This window comes from Triplophysa rosa, linkage group LG23 (assembly GCF_024868665.1).
Source record: "Triplophysa rosa linkage group LG23, Trosa_1v2, whole genome shotgun sequence".
In the NCBI taxonomy this organism is placed as follows: Eukaryota; Metazoa; Chordata; class Actinopteri; order Cypriniformes; family Nemacheilidae; genus Triplophysa; species Triplophysa rosa.
The window spans coordinates 19,569,299-19,591,940 of record NC_079912.1 but is presented as its reverse complement, the minus strand read 5'-3'; the positions used below and the strand labels follow the sequence as shown (position 1 = coordinate 19,591,940).

Below are 22,642 nucleotides of genomic sequence, written 5' to 3'. Positions count from 1 at the left end.
TCTTTATCTGTATAAATAGTTCTCTCTAGCATACAACTATATGTTGGGTAGTCAATTGATACAAATGCTAACAAGTTTTATATTATACTTATTATGTAATTATTCACATTATACCTGTTAGTTTACTGTAAATAACAAAATAGAAAGCAATTGTTCATTTATTGCAAAACAGCTAAATAAAATTGTGTTCTTTAAAATCAAAACACAAGTCAGTTAAGTCATAAAAAATGACTTTGATGTTTGAATTTACATCTTTAGTCATTTGGAGACCCGTGTTGACCCTTAACATGATCTCAAAAGCACAGAAATCCTTTCAAAAATGATAAGCAGTCAAAAGAATCCATATTCATTTGATTGATGTTTAGCCGTCTGGACATTTTCTTCCAGATATGTATAGAAATGTTAAGAAAAGCATGTAGTAAAAGGCTATAAGACGCGATGGCATTCACTCTTAAAAGCGAGAAAGCCGAAGCTCCAGCTTGAAAATAAACAACAAACTGTAACAGGGCTGAATACTGGGTTAAAGAAAATCAGGCTTTGATCACGAGCGTGGAGAATCCCGTCCACAGGATTTGCCTTTTGCATGCATTTCTCACTTGATAACATTCATGTAGTTAGATGAAGAGTTGTACGAGTATTAGTCTTTTGGGGAACAAACAATGTGTCTCGCTCTTCAGTAGAGTTTTACTGTCAGCAGTAGAATAATAAATCGTGTTATAATGATTTACGGCTACAAATGTTGTTATATACCTAAAGTGACAGATCACGGGTAGATCAGAGGCTAGAATTTGTAATAATCTGTACACAGCAAAATCGCCAGTGTTAAAAAAATGTCAAAATAACGCTCACAGTGTTTATGTAATCCACACTTTGATAGTGTGGATTATATAAACACTGTGAGTGTTAATTTGACCTTTTTAACACTTTTTTTGATTGGACATGTAAAAGAATCTACTAAATTGCAATGTAAAGAAATTCAACAAATTTCAGGAACAGGTCATTTAGGTATTCATCCATCTTGACATCATGTGGCTTTGCTCCATTTGGAAGACCGGGCTTAATTAGAACAGTCTGGATTCTAAGCTAATTCATCAAAGATATTATAAATGTATAAATTAAATGCAAATTTCTATAGGTGACTTTTCATACTTAGATGTTAATGATTGTATCTTTATCATTCTTTGCTCTTAAAATATGGAAATACTAAACATACATACATCTGACGAAAAGTTCTGTCTTGTTGTAGTGTAAAAGGCTTTCTTAGTCTATAAAAAGGTAAGAAATTGTTATTTTAATAACCTGTAAATAAATGTTTCTTTGTGGAACCAAAAATGATGGCATTTAGTCTTAAAAAGGGGGCTTTAAAAGGTTCTTCACGGCAATGCCATAGAATGATTTTGGTTTCCCGGTTTTTATAAGAAACATTTCTTTCATACTATTTTATAATCCGAACCTTTTTCTGATGCAAAGAAGTTTTGTGAAACAGAAGTAGTGTTGGGATGTTAAAGGAAAATCAAAAATCAAAATTCTGTCATTATTTACTCATCCTCAAGTTGTTCCAAATCTGTATAAATGTCTTTGTTATTTGGAAGAATGTAGGAAAGCAAACAGTTCTTGGCCACCATTGACTACCATAGTAGGAAAAATGACAAATAGTTGAGTCAACTTAAACTAATTAGTTAACTGAAGTTCACCCAACTTAAAAAAATACGTGTAAGTCATCAGCTGTCGCAACATAATCAAGTTTAACTAATGAACAACAGAACAAAATATTTTTTGTTGGCTGAACATAAATAGAGAATATATGTTCAAGTCACTTTATTATCTTTGTAGGGGGGCATTTTGCAAGTTGGATTTTTTACAGTGTAGTCAAGAGTGCCCCAGAGCTGTTTGCTTTCCTACATTCTTCAAAATATCTTCTCTTGTGTTCAACAGAACAAATACATGTATACAGTTTTGGAACAACATGAGGGTGAGTGCATGATGACAGAATCTTCATTTTTGGGTGAAGTGTCCCTTTAAGTGTTCTTTCTGGAACCATACCGCCAAAAATGCTTCTTCTATGGTATTAAAGCACCTTTTGAAGCAATATATTTTTGAACGTGTTGATGTTAAAAACTGTTTGTAGTTTTACGTCTGTTGGTGTAAACAGGCGTTAATTCAAACTGAAATGTCAAATGTGTGTAAAACAATACACCATATGAATGTCTTTTACTAGAGCTTCCTAAAATTCAAGCGTAATACTTCAATTCTCATTCTCTGGTTGTTTGGTACCAGACATCAAAAGGCCTCTGACTAGACGGCACATGCACTACATTGTGTTTGAGAATGAATGATGTACTGCACTGTACAGGTACACGCCGGAGCTTTGATGAACACGAGCAAAACCACCCATCCCTCCGTGATGGACGTATGTGTCATATTAGCGCTTTCCTGAGCATTCCGGAGACGCAGGATCTAGAGAGTGCTTGCATCTGCTATTCTCCCGTTTGCTCCGGCTGCGGCGTGGGATGGAATAAACACACGTGCACGCACGGCAGAGCGACGCTGTCACCAAGCTTATCTCATCGTGATTAGATTACTGCAGTGGCCTCCTAGCTGACTGGCCAGCTGAAACCAGCCGCCCGCAGCACACCTCTCTGTTCTCGTCACTGTTTTGCATGCTGGCTGTCTATCTCAGATCACATTGATGGATACGGCCGTGTCACGCGCACATGCAGAAGATGGACGTGATGCGTACACACAAACTGTTGGGAATGTTTGTGGTGATGACCGTTACCTGCTCGTGGTCTTGGATGTAGGTGTCTGCTGCGTTTCTTTGGTCAAAAACACACACGGCCTCTTGTCTGGCTATCATTAAAGCTTTCTGTAGCGTCGTTTATTCTTGTGCTAACACCAGGTTGTCTTGAAGAGCTTTCTGTAGATTTGCCTGGAACAGATGATGAGATATTGTTCAACTCTGGTAAACTCCTACATGTTATAATACAATGCATTAGAAACCAGGACGGAGATTGACAGTATTCAGGCTTGTGATCAGCCAAGGACAAAAAAGAAGGAAGACTGCACAGTGCACGCACCCTCGCCCAACCCCGATGCCCCCCAAAATAGGCTGTAATGTTACTAATTAAATGTTACATGATTAAAAACAGGCAACTGTTCGACAAAATATATATTTTTCACTTGGCAACACAAAAACAAACTATTATAATAACCCAAATCTGACTGTCAATTTTGGAAATATCAGTTCAAATGTTTATTAGTTTAACAGTCACCTAAACAAGATTGAATAAAAGAGATTGATGCTTTGTGCAAATATCTTATGCTAATGTCAAATAAGATGAGATCTACAAATGGCACCTCTTGAGTAGTTTATATGAAGCCTACTTTTAATTGTATTGTAATCAGCAATAATTCCTTAAAGTCCCAGGGAAATTAAAAACTACAATGCCTATTTTTTGATGAAATATTGCAGCGTTTATTGTAAATAGTTGATCAATGTGGGTCTTTCTCTTCTTAAAATGCGTGTGCCCTCATAATCTTCAGTTAAAATCTGAAAATGCACTTCCGTCCTGAAATGACTATCCATCTTAAATGACGTATGTTAATGTCTGTTAACTCCTCCCCTTCAACTGTCAGTCTCTGCTGCCAGTTCCATTTCAAAATGCAACGGCTGTTTTTATACATCCAATCAAATCGCAGAGAAAGACAAAAGCCACGCCCACTATTTTTCTCATTAGAAAATCCATTTCACTCGGAAATGTGTCAAAATCCAGAAGTAACTTTAAACAATAAATGAACACAAAAAGTTAAGAATACTGTGGCCACTAGATGGCACATCTAAGTCATCCATACATTCCGCATGTAATAAAGGTGTTTGCAAACGCTGCATGTTGTATGTTTTAGTTCATTTAAATGTATGCATTTAGTAGAGACTTCAACGCGTTTATATTAGACAGTGACTAGATCGGCCATTTGTATAGCTTCAAGCCATTAAATCACGGAATGGCCTATTTTAGTCTCTGTATATAGATCATGTTATACTGTTAAGGCACATCATATAGACGTTTCAACTTCCAGACTCAGGATTTTCTGTATATGTTACAAATCGCTTTTCAGTTCCACACTTACTTAAAAATGAGTACCACAAGCTATTCTGAGTACCAAAACAGCTGTGTATGCGCGTCTACTTTTCACAGACTCTCTGGATACATAAAGATAACTCTCAAAATGATGTTCTGAATGAAGCGGTCGCTCAGCATTTATAACAAGCGTGTGCATGACATAGAGAGCGTTGAAAGGATCTTGTTAAAGGGACAGTTCACCCAAAAATAAAAGTTCTGTCTTCACTTACCCTCGAGTTGTCCAAAATATGTAAAATGTCTTTGTTCTGATGAACACAGAGAAAGATATTTGGAAGAATGCTTATAACCAAACAGTTCTTGAGGGTGAGTAAATGAAGAGAGAATTTTCATATTTGGGTGAACTGTTCCTTTAACGCTGCAATATGAAACTGTTTCTATTGAAAATAAACAAAAATCAGCAACTCTTCAAAACTTTTCTTATCTTAGACCTGGTAAGCTTATAATGATTTCACAGGAAATGTCAGTTTAATGTTATTTGACTTCAATCCAAGATAAGTATGTAAAGTAAACTGCAATTTTTTGTTTCAAACCAAGGTGGCAATCAAGAGGGAAAAGTTACAGATTGCAGCTTCACACACACACACACACACACACACACACACACACACACACACACACACACAAATGTACACATTTCAATGCATTAAACAACTAAATAACTAACCAAGTGACAATTATTTTAAAGAAAAAGAGCAAGCATACATATCAGGCAAAACATTTTACAAAAAGTTTGTTTGAATAAACAATAGATGATTAGATGATTGTGAGAAAAGCTCTAGCACCATTCATTGGTATTATGTAATCGAATGCAATGAAATTCAGACGTTGTAAGTGTGACTTAAAGATGGGGTAACATGGTATGTCATGCATTCCGACTTCTTTACACTGTCAAACATGCTGGCTTCTCATGCTTAACATGGTCGACTTGTTAAAAAACGAGTCCTACGTATGACATAGTATTTCTGTACTTGATGCACTCCCCCAGCACTCCAACTTGTTTCGGAAAGTTTTTTATAATTCTGGATCCCTATTCCTTTTATTGGCCATTTTCCCGGAAAAGCAGGCCCACGTGTCATCCACCGAGCGAAAGAGCACGCCCACACGCTAGCGTGAGAGAAAGAGCACGCCCATCAATGCCGCTTCACTCGGCTGACGGAAGGTTGTTTGTTCACGGCATTTCAGTGATGGATGTTATATAAACGCTGGATTTGGAGATGGTTTGAAACTGATAGATGTATAAAATAATGGTCCAGCTGTATCTCTCTTTTATAAATCTGATCAAACTAAACACTCTTCAAAGATACGACGTATGCAATACTACTGTACAGGCAGTCAAGATTAATATGAGATTGGCAGACACTGCATGCGTTACCCCATCTTTAAGTGTCCAAATACTTTTGGGTTCACTGCACATTATGTACATCCCCTCACATACACTGTCAGAAAAAGATACAAAAGTTGTCACTGGGATGGTACACTTTTCAAAGGTCCTAATACACTATTTCGGTACAGATATACAGCCGTGGAACTACAATTATTTTCAGTTTTTCTGAATGTACTATTTATAGTTATGTGTTTAGGTAAAATTTAATTCTGTGAACTACGAACAATATTTCTACCAAATTTCAAATAACAATATTCTTTCTATTTGCTTTTATTTGCAGAAAATGAAAACTGGGGAAACATGCGAAAATAACAGAAAAGACCTCAAATACTGCAAAGAAAACAAGTTCAGATTCACAAGCAATACAACACATGTATTTAGAAAAAGGTTTTTTAAATTATGTAATAACTTCAATTTTCTCACAGTTGTCATGTGTCTTGTCATGCTGTCAGTCTTTCACATTGCTGTTGGATGACTTCAACAGATTCAAAATTCAACCGACGGTATATTCTGCGTAATTCTTTGAGGTACTAATATGCACTCTTTATGTGCAATTGTCTTTTTTTAAAAGAGTAGCAGCCCAACGACAGCTTTTGTACCTGAGAACTTGTAACCGTCCACGTCCTCACCAGGTTTGTGTTCATTACTCAACACACACGTAAAACATTCACTCATCACCCCAAACGCAATAACTCCAGTAATCATACAACACTTGAGCAAGAATGTAAACAAATGACAATAAACAACTGTGCGATTGGCTTGCCTCCCATCATCTGCACAAACCTCCGTCACCATCCGAGGCAAACCGAGAGAGAGCGAGCTACGGAAGCAAGGGAGAGAGAGAGAGAGAGAGAGAGAGAGAGAGAAGGTTCTCTGTTCTACCTGGGAATGAGGAATAATGAAGTGTGTCTGGGCAGTAAAAGGACCCGACGCTAAACTGATGAGTTGAACCCAGCGCTGAGAGTGCCACTAAACATGACAAATGCAAGCTATTGATTTAAAGCTTAATTACTGCGTGCGGTGCTGACAAAACCCGTATGATGCACCTCTGGAGTGTAAATGGGACCAAATTACACTCCATTGGCTGTAAGAAACTGATGGTGTCTGCACTTTGCATCCTACCGCTTCTCCGCTCGCTGAACGTGTGACTTCATCAAGTAAACAAGCTACATGAGCATATGATGAGGGGATAAAAACTCGGCGAGGAGTGTGTCCGCCAGTTATGTTGAAGGTGTCTTGGATGATTGTGTAAGCAATTGTTTACGATTCTCGGTATTGTCGTGAGGTTATGCAGCCGGAGCAGGGTGTGCAAAGCAAGGTTCTTTTACTTTACTGAAATTCACATTTTGAAAGTGTTTTTGTTCATTGAAATCAAATAAAAGTGAAAAATTGAAATAAACTTAAATAAATTTAAAGCATTAAAATTATAATAATAGAATAGAATGACAAAATTTGCTAAAGATTGAACTCAAATTAACATAAAAACTAAAAATAAAAGCTGAAAATGCTCAAATCAAAACTATAATCACTCTGATGCAAAGTTGTAATCCTAGAAAATGGACACCCAGTCAAGAGTCAAAAAGGTCAAGGCCATTTAAAGAAAAAGAACAACGAAAAATGAGAAAAATATATTTTTTATAACGATCACAAGAATGTCTTGAACGTTCTCAAAAGGACGTTACGCATCAGCGTTCAGGTAAATCTGCATGAACACCTGACGACCGCATGGCATGGCATCGCCCCAAACCCGCCTCGGGTCAATCGGCCTCATCCCCGCACAATCTCTCTTTGTCGAAGCCGTTAAAAGACGAACCAGTTCCAATGGGCGATGAATGTCGCTGGCGCTTTATTGTTTCCAGTACGAAGTCTAAAGAGACTCTCTGCTCTGTTGCCCTGCAGCAAGTTAATGGCAGACTGCCTCTATGAGGGAGGACTTTTAATTCGGCTCCTGTCTCGCACCAACAACTTGTTTGGAGTTTGCTGCTTCTGCGCGCATGGCGGATTAAGCCCCATTGCCTTTTCTTGTTTTGAACTAATGCATTCTTGATCACCGTTTAATGAAACTATATACCACATGGCGATTTCACATTAGATAAGCCATGTGAGACTTTCATCAGGCGCAGGGCTCTGACTGAGGCCATAATCCCGAATCTCGACTCCCCAATAAATAGCTTTTTCCTTGGGAAAATGAAGCGATAATACGTGGGTTTCATGCAAAACATAACATATTATCTCTGACGGGAAATTATAAGAGGTTTCGTCGAATGATTGGAGAAATAAGTGTAGAGGTGTGTTCTGGGAGAGGAACAGGTGAATCGTGATGGTGCCTGATGCAGTGGTCTACATCTAAACCTTCCATAGGTAAAGCAAACTTACTTCCATTATAACTCTAAATACTGATCTTCAACTATAGTTTTGCATGTAAGAAATATAACCTCTATGTCCTTCATGACGGCCCGGCGCTGAGCAAACAGAACAGAGTGAACCTGCACGCGTCGACACTTCCTCTCTTCACAGGAAGTCACGTCTTTGCGTAAGTGACCCAGCACCACTGTGGCTGTCCCATGTTTGAATGCTGCGGTGTCTAACAGACTCCTGAAACAAGACACAACACATTTTCTAGCAGCTAGTGTACTGTGTTGTTTATAATGATGTCGAGTTAGTAATGTACAGTATTTCTTACTTCAGCTCCTCTATGATGTCTGGCATAGCGCTGGCGGTTTTCTCCATCATGTCTGAAGCTTTCCTTAAGCCTTCAGACTTCAGACGAAGCTCCTTGATCCTGTTTGACATCTTCTCAGATGTCAAATCTAGACATCCAGACACGTCCTAGTATAACAAACATCATGACATCACTTCTGTGGCATACTACCTGCTGTCATGACAACACGTTATGTGCAGAAACATAATAACACATTTATGCATTTTGCAGACGTTTTTATCCAAAGCTATTTTTGAACATGTGAAATACCATGCAAAAGATCAAGACCTTTATATGTGGATCTTTACTAAATAAATACACAAATGCACAAACAAACAACAATGTTGAACGCACTACAATGTGAATGTCTCTACAGTCTACAAATGGCTTCAAAAAAATGATTTGCTGGATTTACATTAAAAGTAGTGTCACGTGGTTTCACGCAAATATGTTGAGTAGTTTCTCCAATTAACAATTTACTTCATTAACTTGTTTATATTAAGTAAACTGAACAATAGGTCCAATATTATAGGGTTTTGCGTTTTACTTAACAATGTTAAGTTGACCAATCAAACACTTGTTAAGTAAAGCCTAAATTAAACTAAATTTTTAGTATAAATAACATAGTTAACTTCTGTTAATGTAGTTACATGCGTTCTTTACGTAACGTGAACAAGGATGGGTTTAGTAGAACTAACAACAGCGATAGTTCAAATGATAGGAGTGTCATTTTAAATGTCATTTTTACCTTCACAGATTTCAGACATGTCTGGTGTTCTCCCTTCTTCTTTTCAAACTCATCTGAGAGGTGTTCATGTGCAGCGTGCACATCACATAGTTTTGCTTTAAGGCTTTCAATTGTCTGAACAAAAAGAGAAAAAACAACAGCTTAAACCAGCACAAACCAGCATCAAAACTGGATATGCATATGCTGGTTTTCAAACAGGGCCTGGTCTTATTGGTTAACATTTTGTCATTTACTAGACTTTGTGTTATGCAACTCAACTCATTGGAGATAGGAAGTGGTGTTTTCACTAATATGTCAGGTTAAAGGAACCTTGATGCAGTATTATTGTACTATGAGTTACCTGTGATTTCTCAGTGTAGTTCTGTCTCAGTTTCTCCACCTTTGCCTCCAGCTGAGCGGTTGTAGATGAAGCGTCTTCAAACTTCTTCTGTAGCTCGATCTTCGCTCTCTCACACTGTGTTTGTTCGCGACTCAGTTCTGCTGCAGCAGTGGCGATATCTCCCTGACACACCACACAAACACACCGAGTTCACAAATAATCCTTCACTCCTTTAATAATGCTCTTCATTAGGGATGTTTGATTTCACCTTGAGAATATCGAAAGTCTTCATTTCATCCGCTATCTGTATCCTCATCACTTCTATTTGTTTCTAACCCATAAAAAGAGAAAACATGACAATAAAATCATCACAATGGATCAGATTATAAAGTATCCCATAAAATCACAGATGAGATCTCTTTATTGTGTCAGTTACACTCTTAAAAAAGGTGCTTCACAAGGTTCTTGGATGCCATAGAAGAACATCTGAAGAACCTTTCTTTTTCAAAAAAAGGTTCTTCAGATGATAAAACGCAAGAAAGAGATTTGACTGAATGGTTGTGGAACCAACAATGATTCTTCTATTGCATCGCTGTGAAGAGCCTTTTAAGCACCTTTATTTTTAAGGGTATATTTCGCCTAGACAAATGGAAAGTTTTGCTTAAGTCTTCTGCGTCTCAGATATTTCTCTTGAGAAAAAGAGTCAGAAATCTCACAAGTGTGTCTGTCATTAGAGTTTGAGAAAAGATATCAACAATGTGTCAAACTCAGCTGTGATCAAAAGTCAATATTCTTGAAGATCTCAAGATCAACTCAAACATTTCTTATCAAATTGACCCTAATCCAGATTATTTGACCTCTACAATCTACATTCACTTAAAGCCTTTGGCATACTTCTTTTATTAGGCGTACGCGAGTCGAGTGTACACGAACAGCCTTGCAAAGTACACACTGGTTTTGACGCATTACGATATATTGCAATACCTCTCCGGGCCTACAGGGGGCAGGTTTTCTTCTACTGCCTTGAATCGATGCTCCCAGGACACGGTTCCCACCTGGTGATTAAACTAAAACCCTTTTCAAAGAAAAGCCTGCAACCATTAGGCAAAAAAGCGTAACGGCTAATGCTAACGCCCCGGCTTCAGCGGAACGCAGGAAAAGAGACCGGATGCTAGTTTTTGAATGGATGTCAATGGGTTTTGTTAGCTGTTACGGGTTCTCCAATTGGAAGTATTACAGACCCTCGCATCGCTATAATAAGAGCATCTCTGGTTAAACTAATTACTACAAGAAATGGAACGCGCGACCTGCGTGTACTTTGTACGTGAGGTGACAAAATTCCGGCGGTGCGCGTACAGTACATGTATTATTCTGATGACGAAATTTGCGTCACGCGCACTGTACGCTGTCTCTCGCGTGTGCGTCAAAAGGGAGCCATACTTCAGCCTTTACACCTCCATGCTCTTCATGGATCTTAACAACTCTTTTTATGTCTTCTAAGCAATTTTAGAAGAAACGTTTGAAGTTGATACTAAAATAAAACACAGTTAATATGTGTTAATATAAAGTGATATAAATAGTTCATCAAGTAACGTTGCTAAATAATTGTAATAATCTTTACCCTGTTCCCGAGCTCCTCCAGATACGTCAGTCGCTCCAGGTGGCCCAGCTCATTTTTGGTGCACGCGTGGTCGTCAGACACCCGCTCGAGTTCGTCTTCGGCCTCTTTTCTCTGCTCCTCGTTCAGGTTGATCTTCAGCATCAAGCGTTTACGGTCTTTCTGCAGCCGTGTCGCAGCGTGTTCACTGGAACGACAGCGCCACAGTTAAACAACATCATAAAACACGGCCTGTCTCTGGAGACGGCCACAACGCAATGTGCTGAGAGCTGACTGCCCACAAAGATGCTTGCGCAGCATTCAGCATAATTCAAAAGTGAAATCCTTTTGAGAACGGGATGCCGAAGTGCTTCCTCGAGACTCAAGTGCTCCAATTGTGTTATTACTGTACATTCCATCTTCAGTCAGTCATTCGTGCGTGGGACGATTTTAAAACAATGATCTGTTTGCAACTTTGGCAACAGGACATTTGGTTATTACAGAATCTGACCAATGGTTTTCTTCTGCCCTACTTTGACCATTTACTCCAACATCTGTTTACAGTAGTGACCACATTTGACATAAACAAAACAAATTCAACACAATTTAAACAGGCGCTTTCCAATGCTATATTAGTTCATGCCGTGGTGCTGCTTCACAGCGTTTTCATTTTGGTGGCGACGTCGCACACACCTTCACATTTTTAATGAAGTGGAATAACAGTTGTTGCGTGATTTCATGACATGATCTGCAGAACACACATTCTGTGTTGATAATTAAAGAATCCAGCACTCACACAACAGACCAATGAACCACAAGACATTTCCAGCTCATTTCTCCGTGTTGTCATTTCGGTTTCAACCCCCGACACGGAATCCGTTCTAAAATTGTCCTATATAGTTATAAACGATTACAAGGTCCAGATTCTTACATTATTTCAATCATTTGTATTTTAAAGTCAACATGAAACCATGTGCGCTGCCCAGTTTACTTCTGTAATGTAGCATGTTTCAGAGGGAAATGATAAAAAACCAGAGAAGACTAACATTATTTTTGGAATAACGTGCACCGTGAACCGTTCATAATAGAACCAGGAATCCAAAGGATTAAAGGGATAGTTTGCTCAAAAATGAAAATTCTGGCATCATTTACTTACCTTCTTGTCATTTCAGACTTTCGTTCTTCTGCAGAACACAAAAGAAGATATTTTGAAGAACAACAGTACCCATTGACTTGCATTGGTTTTGTGTCCATACAACTGAAGTCAACGGGTTCCGCCCACATTCTTCAAAATACCTTGTTTTGTCTTCTGCAGAAAAAGTCATATTACATACATGACAAATGATTATCCTTTAAAAACCCGTTTATATGCATTCTGTTCTGGTGAGATTTGTGTATGGCAACCAATTCTTGTCTCATAGCCTCTTTAAAGGGGTCATATGGCGTGAACACGTGTTTTTCTGTGTCTTTGGTGTGTTATAAGTTGCTCATGCGTGTATTAGACGTGTAAAATTGCAGAAATGAAAGTGTGGGAACAAAAGAGTCATTCTATGTAAAAGCGAACGCTCACCCAGACCTGCCTGAAACACCTCGTGTAGCCACACCCCCACAAATCTACGTCAGTTGGTGGTCTGATTTGACTAAGACCGCCCAAATGTAGACGCAAGTAAGGTGGGCGTACCTGTCAGCACAACTGAAGAGGAACCTGATGTTCCAAACATGGTCAGAGGCGTTACATTTCCCTCACACGCTTGCAGTATTCCACCAATCTCCACGCACTGGTGAACTGGCCAATCACAGCACACCTCGCTTTTCAGAGCCATGAGCTTTATTTAAAATCTTTCAGAGAGGCGGAGCAAAGAGGAGTTACAAACATGCGTTTTTAACCTTAAATCCTGTAGACACATTACATCACATCTAAAACAAACCATAATATTCCTTTCAGCCGTGTCATATCACCCCTTTAATAGAAAAGTTTCAGTTTAACCCAGAAAGAGTTTTACAGTTTGATGCTGTTAGTAAACCTTTCAAAGGTTAAAATCGAATCTTTTACAGAAGGTTTCTATTGAACTCTTAAGCCGTTATATACCATGTCTACTTTTGCGTCAAAGTCTATATCAAAGTCTGCATTTTTTTAGGCGTGAGATGCCACTGCTGACAATTCACCACATTTCAAAGTGAAATGCAGACGTGAATATTGTGAGACAAACCTTTGGCGAATCTTTTTCTTGTAATCTTCTATTTCCAGTGTGCGCTCTTCGTTTTCAGCTCGCAGGGCCAATAAATCCCGTCTCTTTTGACTCAAGAGTGCATTCGATCCAGAGACCTTCTCGTCACCTTCACCTTTCTGATAAATGAGAAAGAGCTGCATCTTATTGACACTGATTTACAATCTATGTGCGCTAGTATGAAACTCAAGCGTTTATGTTCTCGTGTTATATGGTATTGTTTCTTTTTTAATGTGCACAAAACAAATCAGCTATAAAAGACTTGGTTATATTTACTGTATATATATATATATATGTGACACGGCCCATTTCAACTCTGATTTAAATCATTTTTTTAAAACATTTGCACACGTCAAAAAATGTGTACAAACTCAGCCCTAACATAGCGCCACCTATGGTTAAACAAAGCTCTGTTCCAAATGTCAAAAGTTTTCACACTTTTCAAACGCAGAAAAGAAGCTGCAAAAGAAACGGAGAAATACAAATTTAAAGAGGAATAAACAAACAGCTCAGGAGACAGCTGAGCGCACCGCGGCTCGTTCGCTCAAGCGGACCTGTAATTGTGAAATCAGGGCTTAGACAAAATGGAGGCTCTACAAGAATAAACACGGCAGATCGGTGCAAGGAATCGTGGGGCTTTCCTGCCCTCCAGAGGACACGGGGGTTGACATCTCCCACACATCATTTCACCTCTCAACATCACCTTCTCTCAGACATCAAATTCTCTAATGTGCTTTCATATACTTACGGTGGTTTGTATTTGCGTCTGAAGTTGTAGTAGTTGCTTGTTTGTTGTGGTGAATATCTCTTCTTTATCCTCTATTCTTTCTTTTAATGTCATGACCTAGAAAGGATGGAGAGTGATATCCTTAAGAAGCTATTACTTGTGTTACTGTGAATGTAATGCCAACAAGCTTATAATAGATATGACACGCTATGATAAGAAATTCACAGTAAAGAATATCTTGATCTTGATCTGAAAGCAGTAAAGTGTCTGGTGAATGTACAGTATACTGACGGCATCATTTCTGTTTGCTCGCTGCCTCTCAAACTGGCGGATCTCTTGCAGCACAGCTTTGATTTGGCTGTCTCTCAATGTTACTTTTTCTTGAGACTTTTTAATGCTTCTGTGAAAAATCTCACACTGTGACTGCAGCTGGTGTAACTCACTCCTGTAAGCAGAGAAAGAGAAATTGTGTCTCTCCTGTAGAACGTCTAGAAACCGCTCCATACTACAGATGGAAGGAAAGCCTTTGCCTTTATGAATCTGTTTGTAAACCTCACCTTATCTTGGATCTTGCGATGTTTATAGTGAGTGTCATTTACGTTTATGCATTGACAGACAGTTTCATCCAAAGCAACTTGCAGAGCATTCCAGCTATACGTTTTAAGAGTATGTCCACGGACTACAGTTTTGACTACATAAAGTCAAAGCAAAGCTTTTGTACCTAACCTAATTTAGACTGAGCATTTACAGTTTGATTGATGATACAACGACTGTTTAATGGAACTGCAAAAACAGCTAAAGATGAATAATGTTAAACAAGAAGTGATGACCAGTTACAGCAACTGTGATTTATAAACTGTACAGTGTACTGTAAGGTTTTAACCTTAAAGTCCCAGTGAAATAAAAAATGACAATGCCTATTTTTTGATGAAATATTGCAGCGTTTAGTGTAAATAGTTGATCGATGTGGGTCGTTCTCTTTTTAAAATTCATGTGCCCTCCTAATCTTTAGTTAAAATCTGAAAATGCACTTCTGTCCTGTAATGACTATCCATCTCTGATGACGTATGTTAGGCGGCTTGAGCGGAGCATCCGTTAACTCCTCCCTTTCAACCGTCAGTCTGCTGCCAGTAGGGCTGTCACGATTGTTAAATAATCGTCTCATCTCGATTGTTTGACCTCATCGCGATGATTTCAGATCATCGCAATTATCGCACATCTCTATAGAAGACACTAGGGGGAGCTGTAGTGCATCTGCATATTGCATATTTTAGTGTATATATTGTTACTAAAGCATGGTAATACTTGTCAAATGTACCACCACAACACAATCACTTAAAAAAAAAAAACATATACAAATTACCTGCAGTACAATTTAATATTATTTAAGCAAATCTCAGTGTGAAAACCAGTCTACCAAAATTTCATTAACACACAAGTAAGATTGTACTGTAGTCTTGCAAGTGAGAAAAAATTTGAAATCAAATTTTAATGGTGGCTTCAATTCACACCTGATCAATTTACTTCATTTACAAGTGTTTGGCGGTTGTATTATTGACAGTAAAAGCCTAAACCTTAAATATATGATGACCCAATTTTTTCCGATGTATTTCCAAGAAAAAAACATAGCTTGTATTCAGAACAATATGGTCGTTTCAATCGCTGAATCAAAAATGAATGAGAATTAAATGTCAAAGCTCAAAAACAGACAATTAATCGTCATAATCGCCAAAGCCCTAAAACAGACAATTAATCGCCATAATCGCAATGATTTATTAGACAATTAATCGTCAATCGAATGTCATAATCGTGACAGCCCTAGCTGCCAGTTTCATTTCAAAATGCAACGGCTGTTTTTATACATCCAATCAAACCGCAGAGAAAGACGATTATTTCTCATTAGAAATTCTATTTCACTCGGAAATGCGTCAAAATACTGAAGTAAAAACGATCGCAACTTCCGTTTCACAGGGACTTTAAAGCTTTATTTTAAAAGATAAAAAACAGTAGATCTAAGTCTATTATTTGTCAAAGAATATCTCTTTCTGTCACTTAACATTGTTTGAGCCTTAAAATCCGCCCAATGACATTTTCACACATCTACCATCAGTTTAAAACATACATTCACAAAGTAAAAAAGTTTTCATGTTCGATTTTTTCATTGTTTCAATTCAAGCGCAAAATAGCACTGCTTTGCAGAACGAAACAATTTTGTGCAAATGTGTGAGCAATAAAAAGATATAACGGCATCAGTCAAACGATATGGATTTTTTCTGTCTAATGCTTCAAGGTAAGTGCTGCTTTGGAATCGGAGGAAGGCGATTGTAGCATTTTAGTGACACCTTCTGTCTGGACCGTGTATTGAAATGAAACAGATCTGATGTCAGTGGAGTACGAATGATAAAAGGTAACTCACAGTTTGTCACTCAGATGATTTTTTAATGTTTGGATGTCTTTGTTGGTGTTGTGTTTCTCTGTGTCGGCTCTGATCTGCTCCTCTTTAAACTCCAGCTGAAAATCTTTCAGCTCTTGCGAGACATTCGTAAGCGTCTCGCGGGTCTGTGTTTGTAAACAGATATGTTTATGGTATCATGACTATATACAGCAAGGGATGTAAAATCACTCTTTTATTTAGGTAGAAAATGATCAAAACAATTACACACTTCAGCTTTAATTGAATGATTTTTTAGCTCAGATTGAAAACTCTTCCTCTTCTTCATTTGTGTCTCATTGATTTAAGGGCCACCAAACAAACACACCTGACTTTCTGTTGTTCGGATGTGCTTCATGATTTCCTCCTCCGTCCGGAGTCTCTCCTCCACAAGCGGCCCGTGTTCCCTCATGAAATCAATATCCTCATTCAGACGGCGGTTCAGCATCTCCGCGCGGGTCAGCCTGTCTCTCACCTGCGGCTGCTGATCTCTCCTTGTTTTCAGTCGCCACGTCAGCTCAGCGATGTCTGGGCAGCAGGCGTCACGCTCTGAAGGTGAAAATACAAGGCTTTGAACCGCTGTAAGGCCATCTATAATGTGCATTTATCCAAATATTGAGCACTGGGTGGACAAAATATACAAGTTTTAAATCATAAAGGAATCACGTCAAATGAATTAACAACTGGTATTGACAACTGATGTTAAGAAACCCCCCACTGTCTGCTTCACGAGTTCGCCTTTAATTAAATAGACGGCAGTTTAATTAAGCAGAGAATATTGTATGCGTATTTGGCGTGCTGTCCGGGGCGAGGGCTCCGATCTCCGATCTCTGTGTTTGCCCGAGCCCAGACCCCCCCCCCCCCCGGGTAAGGAGAGGGTGTAATAGTGAGGAGTCGGGGTGGAGGAGGGATGAAATGGATTAACATCCAGCCTGACCTTTCTCCATTGCAATAGGAAACTCCTGCTGCTCCCAGTGAGCGAGACTGTCTTGTTTCTGTACAAGTTTCTTGGCTTTCTCCTTCTCCTCCAGCAGGGCCTTCTCTGCATCTCTCCGGTCCAGCTCAAGACGCTCCATCAAACACATCACCTCTGCCAGAACATCTACAGTTTCCTTCCAACGTGGAGTCAACAGCTCACTCCCTATCCACAAAGATATTGTAAAGACAAGACATTTTTCACACAACCCCAAATATTGCTTAAAAATGAAATCTGGAAAAATTGTTTAAGAAAATGAAAGTGATTTTGCATGGCAGAAAACATGAGGCTGTGATTAAATCCATATTGTTTCATCTTAAGCGAGAAGAATGAATAAATCCCAGGTTAACTTGATGCATATTAGGTTTCAGGTCCATCATCACCTTCAGCACAAAAACCCAAGCCTTCGATACACAGTTCTGCGGTGACATCCTCATCTCTACCATCGCTAGATGGTACACATCTGAAAACACGAATAAACAAACACTGAAACAACCGTGATTGGCGCACAGTTATCACCTGATATCATGTTAACACGCTTGTATAATGGGCACAGACGTCATGAACGCTGACCGTAACTGGCCTCTTACTGGAATCATGGTTACAATGGATGAATAATTTGATATGGAAAACCTATAATGCTTCATGGCTCACTTCCAAATGTTACTGTGGTTGTTTTCATTCTCGGTTTCATGCTGAGCATTACCACCCTAGAAGAGAAGACACATTCATTATTCATTCATTATGTAATGTGAGAGGAGAGAACAGAACATTCAACCCATAGACACGTCCGCTCAATCTGCCTTTGATCTGCGTGCTGCTGCCGGTCTTCCTCTATAGGGCTCAATGGGAAGATCTCGCCTCTGTGTGCTGTCATGGTTTGCTCAGTCATGACATGTATGTGCAGGTTGTGTTCGTATGTGACGTTTTTCTTCATAAAAATCCCCATAGCTGTGGGTCTGTTTGTACAGAGTATTCATGGTTTTACCTTTTGGCCTTCCAGTTTTGTCCTCAGCTCTTGGATGTGACACACCGCTTTCCTCACACATGGTGTGGGAGTGTTAACCAGAGCACAGCTGCGTCGCCTGCTGGAGCAAACTGTCTGCGCTGAAACATTTCCATCTTCAAAGGTATACACCAAGACAACATGAAATAGCATCAAATGGCCTTTCACAATCGTTTGTTTTAGTTTTATATTGATCAGGGATGTACAGTAGGCCGGGTCTTGGGTCTCTGTAAATCTGTAATGGACTGGATGGTCACTAGACTGTTTTACATATCAGACCCAGGGAAGGGATTGAAAAAAACAAGAAAGAGGCATATTTTCATGTCAAATGATTTAGTTGATGGATTTTTTTATTTAGAACAACATGAATTATTCACAAAACACCAGGAACAACAAGTACTAAGAAAGTAAATGAAGAGTTTGGTTCCAAAATGAGAGAACTCATTTTTTTACTTTTATAGATAACTTGTTTTTTTTCAAAGATCATGTTTTTATTGTGCTAGTTAGCTGTATTAGTTGGCTTAAATCAAAACTAACCAACCGCAGTTTGTTTTATATGAATTGGAATGCACAATAAAAAAACATGATTTTGGAATGTTTTAAAAAAGTCTCATTTTGGAACCAAACTCTTCAAATAAAGGGTTCATTTTAATTCTATGTTGACTTTAAAATGTAAATCCTGAATATAAATGCTTGAGTAATAATTTACTGTGACACCATGAACAACATGGTTTTAGTATTTAAATACTAAATGAATGAATACTAATTTAAACTGTGAGTGAACAGTTTAGCAAACACGTTGCCTTTAATGTCGGCTTTATAATTTACCTTGTAAGAATGCTCCCTCACTTGAAGGAAGTTTGAGTAACTTTATGTCAGGCATCCCTCAATATCTGCATCACATTGTGAAACATTAATCAATGACTGTGAATCGATCAATCAATATTTACTCAATATACAGTTTGGGAAAACACTGTTGACCATTCGCAGGATTTTCGTTAGCCTGCACACAAATGTATTTTAAAAACGTTTTTATTGATTTCATTCATATTGGCTTCATGCATGTGTGACATGTCTTAAATAAAACTAAACAGCACTTTAACTGCTCTGTTATCATACGTTAATCAGTAATGAAAGAGGTTACACGGGGTAACTTACAACAACAAAACAACAGGTTTGAAGTCCTTTAAGTACTTACGTTTTCTCTGCTAAAGCGCAGAAAGTTGAGCCATCAACGTCATTTACTTATTAACGAGGCAACAAGCGCGATGTGGTACACGTTAACACATTTACCCTGGTATTGTGTGACGCGACACTTCAGTTTCCAGCCCGCACAGTTTGTGCACGCGCGCGGTTGCTAAGCAACAGGAAAGGCCTTCATTCACCGCAGAGACAATGGACAAAAGTACAAAACTGAGAAAGCGCGAGAAGAAAAGTCTTTTCAGGGTCGCAAAGTGGTGAATAAAATCACGTATTAACTTTATGCCGGGTGAGAGGAAAAGAGCAACAAACAGACGATCTATTTTGTGACGCTAAAGCCAACAAAATATTTTCATGTTTGCATTTTTGTAAATTTCTATCATTTTCCGTCTTGAGAAAATGGTGTATTATATCATTTTCATTCAATACATTAGCTGATAAATAAATGAACTAATAATAAATGATCATTTATATTTTAATTTCTCTATGTATTTGTATGTATTGTAAGTATATACTCTTCTCTAACATTTTAAGGAAAATTTCACATTTATTTGCTCATGGCTTATGAGCATCATGGCTGGGTTCAGCGGAGAGATCCCGCATGACGTCATCGCCCGAGGAGCATTACGTCACATCAAAGCAAATGTACGCCGGAGATCAGAAGACTCCGCGCTGCTCCCCGCGACCGAAAGCGTGAATTTGCGTTTAAACTGTAAAACTGTCGTCGATGTGATGCGTCGATGTGGCGCAGATGTTCTTCCTTGAAAGCGGAGGGTTTAAAGGATCTAAAGCCGTTTCTGCGATGACACGCGTTTGGTGAGTAGCAAGTGCACAGAGATCCAGGCGCCTCTGTTAGAGCTTCATTGTCAATGCTCACCGGTCTACTTTACTATTAAATGCATGATGCTGATTGAGAATGTATGACGTGTAGAGTAAGCATATGAAAGATACTGTCCTAAATCATCGTGTTCGAGCGCAAAAGTCTGATGGGCCATTAACTCTATTTGAAATGGATTTCAATTCTGCTTAGCGTGGCTTGCATATGTATGTAGTTGTTGCTGATTTCGTTTGCATGTGTGTTGGTTTACGATACAATTTCTTTGTGTGGTCAGGCAATACTCAGTTTAAAATGCTCATTACTCGAGCATGCAATGATGTCATATTTGGATTTCCTCTATTTTTTTATGGAATGTCAGAAAGAATAGAATTTGAACAAGAGGTAATCATACTACAGTTTAGTATGTTTTAGTGCATCATCTTTAGTCAATGCTGGCAAAAACGAGCCACTTTGACCGGTCATTGAGGCTCAATATAGCTAAATTAACCCTCACGTAATGCTCCTTTACAGTGAAGACAAGAGAAATAGTGTCCGGTGAACCAGCATAAGTAAATCACAGAATGAATGGGCCGTAAGTCTTTATCCAGAGTCCTTTGCGGCGTCACGGTGATGATGATCAGAGTAGCATCCGGCTTTTAAATCACTGAATCTGACTGATGGAGAAAGTCATGGAGTGATGGTTGCCTCTGGCGCGCCTGGGCCGTGTGGAGTTCTCTCGGGATGTTTTTCACATCTTTATGTGCGTTACATCATATATAATAATCTCAAAAAGTCTGAATATTAAAGAACTAATAACATAACAATGACCTGCAGGCCCAACAGCATGCCAAACTATACACCAAATTTGAGATTTTTTCTAAATGCGAAACAGCACAAAAGATAATGCTGCACTTGTGTTGTATCATTTTTTTGGTTCAAGGTTTTCAAGGATGTCCATTTTAGCATCCGCACACTTCAACCTATTCGTGGCTCATGACCAGTTTGAGACTGATTCACAAATATACATTTGCTGATGATGTGTGACGTGTAATTCTGCGCTATATTTAAGGCCTGTTAAGCAATACGAAAGCTTCATAAATCTTTGCTTTCAGCGTTACATGTTTTGCATTGATATCAGCTTCCCCTGGGATGTACAGTAGTCGTGCCCTTTCTCAGACAGATGCATTACGTGGTTTCGGAGAAATGCAGCAGCATTAGCTGTCATGTACTCCCACAGACAGGATGATGGAAGTAATCCGCTGCTAATTACTCAGAGACACTCCGAACAGCTGCTTTACGTGGGACTCCCTTGACTTTCCTCCCGTAAATATTCCGCGGTCACTGGCTGTTTATCAAAGGAGCAGAATCCAAAAGCATCATTTCTTGTTCTTGGTGTACTCAATAAATCTCACAAAGGCAGTGACAAAAATGGAGTAGGGCTCAAAACGCCTGGATGGCACCTAGTGTCCAAAAGGATATTTATAGGCCTGGAGATCCCAGAGCCACAATAAAGAGAGAGAGCGAGAGAATGTAGGAGAAAGGCTGTGTGAAATATAGCATCTCTCTGGAAGTGTCCCATTAGAGAGCTTGAATTACAGTCTTCTCTAGTAACCCGTTCTAGCGTGTCCTCATCATTTTGCCTAATAATTTCACACCGAGTGTCTTTAAACTGCAAATAAGGTCCACAGACCCCTTCATAAAGGACCAGACCTCCCAGCGGAGGGCCGGGAGACGGTACAAACTTGCAACCGGAGCTAAGCGAGCCGTCTATGCCCGACAGGAATGTGAGTCTCTTATTGGAAGTTAAAGATAGAGGCGACACATGCCGGATCCTGACGGCTTCTCCTTTCAGTGGGTTGCCAAGAAATCTATGGGCTGCTTTTGTTGTGAAGTCGGACCTGAGGAAGAACATTATTAGAGCGATCAGACCCGTTTCAGTCCCTCGGTGTTTGCGGGAACAGGATCATGGTGCTGTCTGAAGGGTATCTGCATGGTTTGGGTTTTCTTGTTTGCTTGTGCTCTCTAAATGATACTTTACGTTTCTTTTCATGTAGAGCGAGTTTGGTTATACTGTACATTGTACCTTCCGTGATGGACCTAGAATCATAACATTAAATAACACATAACCACCCTATATGGCAGCTTTGAGTAGGGTCACATTAGTGATGTCTTCAAATATGCAGTGCATTCTGGGTATTTTTCACTTGTGTAGTGTTTGTCCCTGTGTTGTTATGGTGACTCGGTATATTGCCCGATTACTACAGCCGCCGGGAACTCTGGGATCTCTCGGATTGTGACTGCACATTCCTTAAACTTAATTGAGCATTACGCTCTTTGCGAAGGAGTTTTGGACCGAGAGAGTTTTA

The 22,642-nt window shown here is 39.1% G+C and overlaps 2 protein-coding genes across 8 annotated transcripts in view; one reads left to right on the top strand and one right to left on the bottom strand.

The window, feature by feature from the left end:
• LOC130547427 (coiled-coil domain-containing protein 178) overlaps positions 1 to 19,579 on the bottom strand; it is a 34,270-nt gene extending 14,691 nt beyond the window's left edge. The window contains exons 1-18 of one of the 2 annotated variants that reach the window (XM_057323389.1): positions 19,458 to 19,579; positions 19,088 to 19,152; positions 18,242 to 18,375; positions 17,908 to 17,963; positions 17,637 to 17,716; positions 17,215 to 17,418; positions 16,606 to 16,826; positions 16,263 to 16,405; positions 14,138 to 14,291; positions 13,868 to 13,963; positions 13,102 to 13,238; positions 10,916 to 11,099; positions 9,563 to 9,625; positions 9,316 to 9,477; positions 8,976 to 9,089; positions 8,210 to 8,355; positions 7,962 to 8,121; positions 2,780 to 2,929 (exon numbers count right to left, since the gene is read on the bottom strand). In XM_057323389.1, coding sequence (XP_057179372.1) covers positions 2,879 to 2,929; positions 7,962 to 8,121; positions 8,210 to 8,355; positions 8,976 to 9,089; positions 9,316 to 9,477; positions 9,563 to 9,625; positions 10,916 to 11,099; positions 13,102 to 13,238; positions 13,868 to 13,963; positions 14,138 to 14,291; positions 16,263 to 16,405; positions 16,606 to 16,826; positions 17,215 to 17,418; positions 17,637 to 17,716; positions 17,908 to 17,963; positions 18,242 to 18,375; positions 19,088 to 19,142 — 2,160 coding nt within the window. In that variant the 5' untranslated portion in view covers positions 19,143 to 19,152; positions 19,458 to 19,579 and the 3' untranslated portion in view covers positions 2,780 to 2,878. Of the gene's footprint in view, positions 1 to 2,779; positions 2,930 to 7,046; positions 8,122 to 8,209; positions 8,356 to 8,975; positions 9,090 to 9,315; positions 9,478 to 9,562; positions 9,626 to 10,915; positions 11,100 to 13,101; positions 13,239 to 13,867; positions 13,964 to 14,137; positions 14,292 to 16,262; positions 16,406 to 16,605; positions 16,827 to 17,214; positions 17,419 to 17,636; positions 17,717 to 17,907; positions 17,964 to 18,241; positions 18,376 to 19,087; positions 19,153 to 19,457 lie in introns of those variants that run through there. The other variant, XM_057323388.1, reaches the window with a different exon arrangement.
• The window catches only part of dtna (dystrobrevin, alpha), a 48,306-nt gene that overhangs the window by 7,792 nt on the left and 17,872 nt on the right, over positions 1 to 22,642 (top strand). For 2 of the 6 annotated variants that reach the window (XM_057323390.1, XM_057323394.1), the window contains exon 1: positions 22,227 to 22,258. The exons of 1 other annotated variant lie outside the window; for it this stretch is intronic. In XM_057323390.1, the coding sequence (XP_057179373.1) occupies positions 22,242 to 22,258 (17 nt within the window). In that variant the 5' untranslated portion in view covers positions 22,227 to 22,241. Of the gene's footprint in view, positions 1 to 16,122; positions 16,254 to 18,256; positions 18,384 to 20,060; positions 20,276 to 22,226; positions 22,259 to 22,642 lie in introns of those variants that run through there. 3 more of the 6 variants (XM_057323392.1, XM_057323391.1, XM_057323395.1) reach the window with 3 other exon arrangements.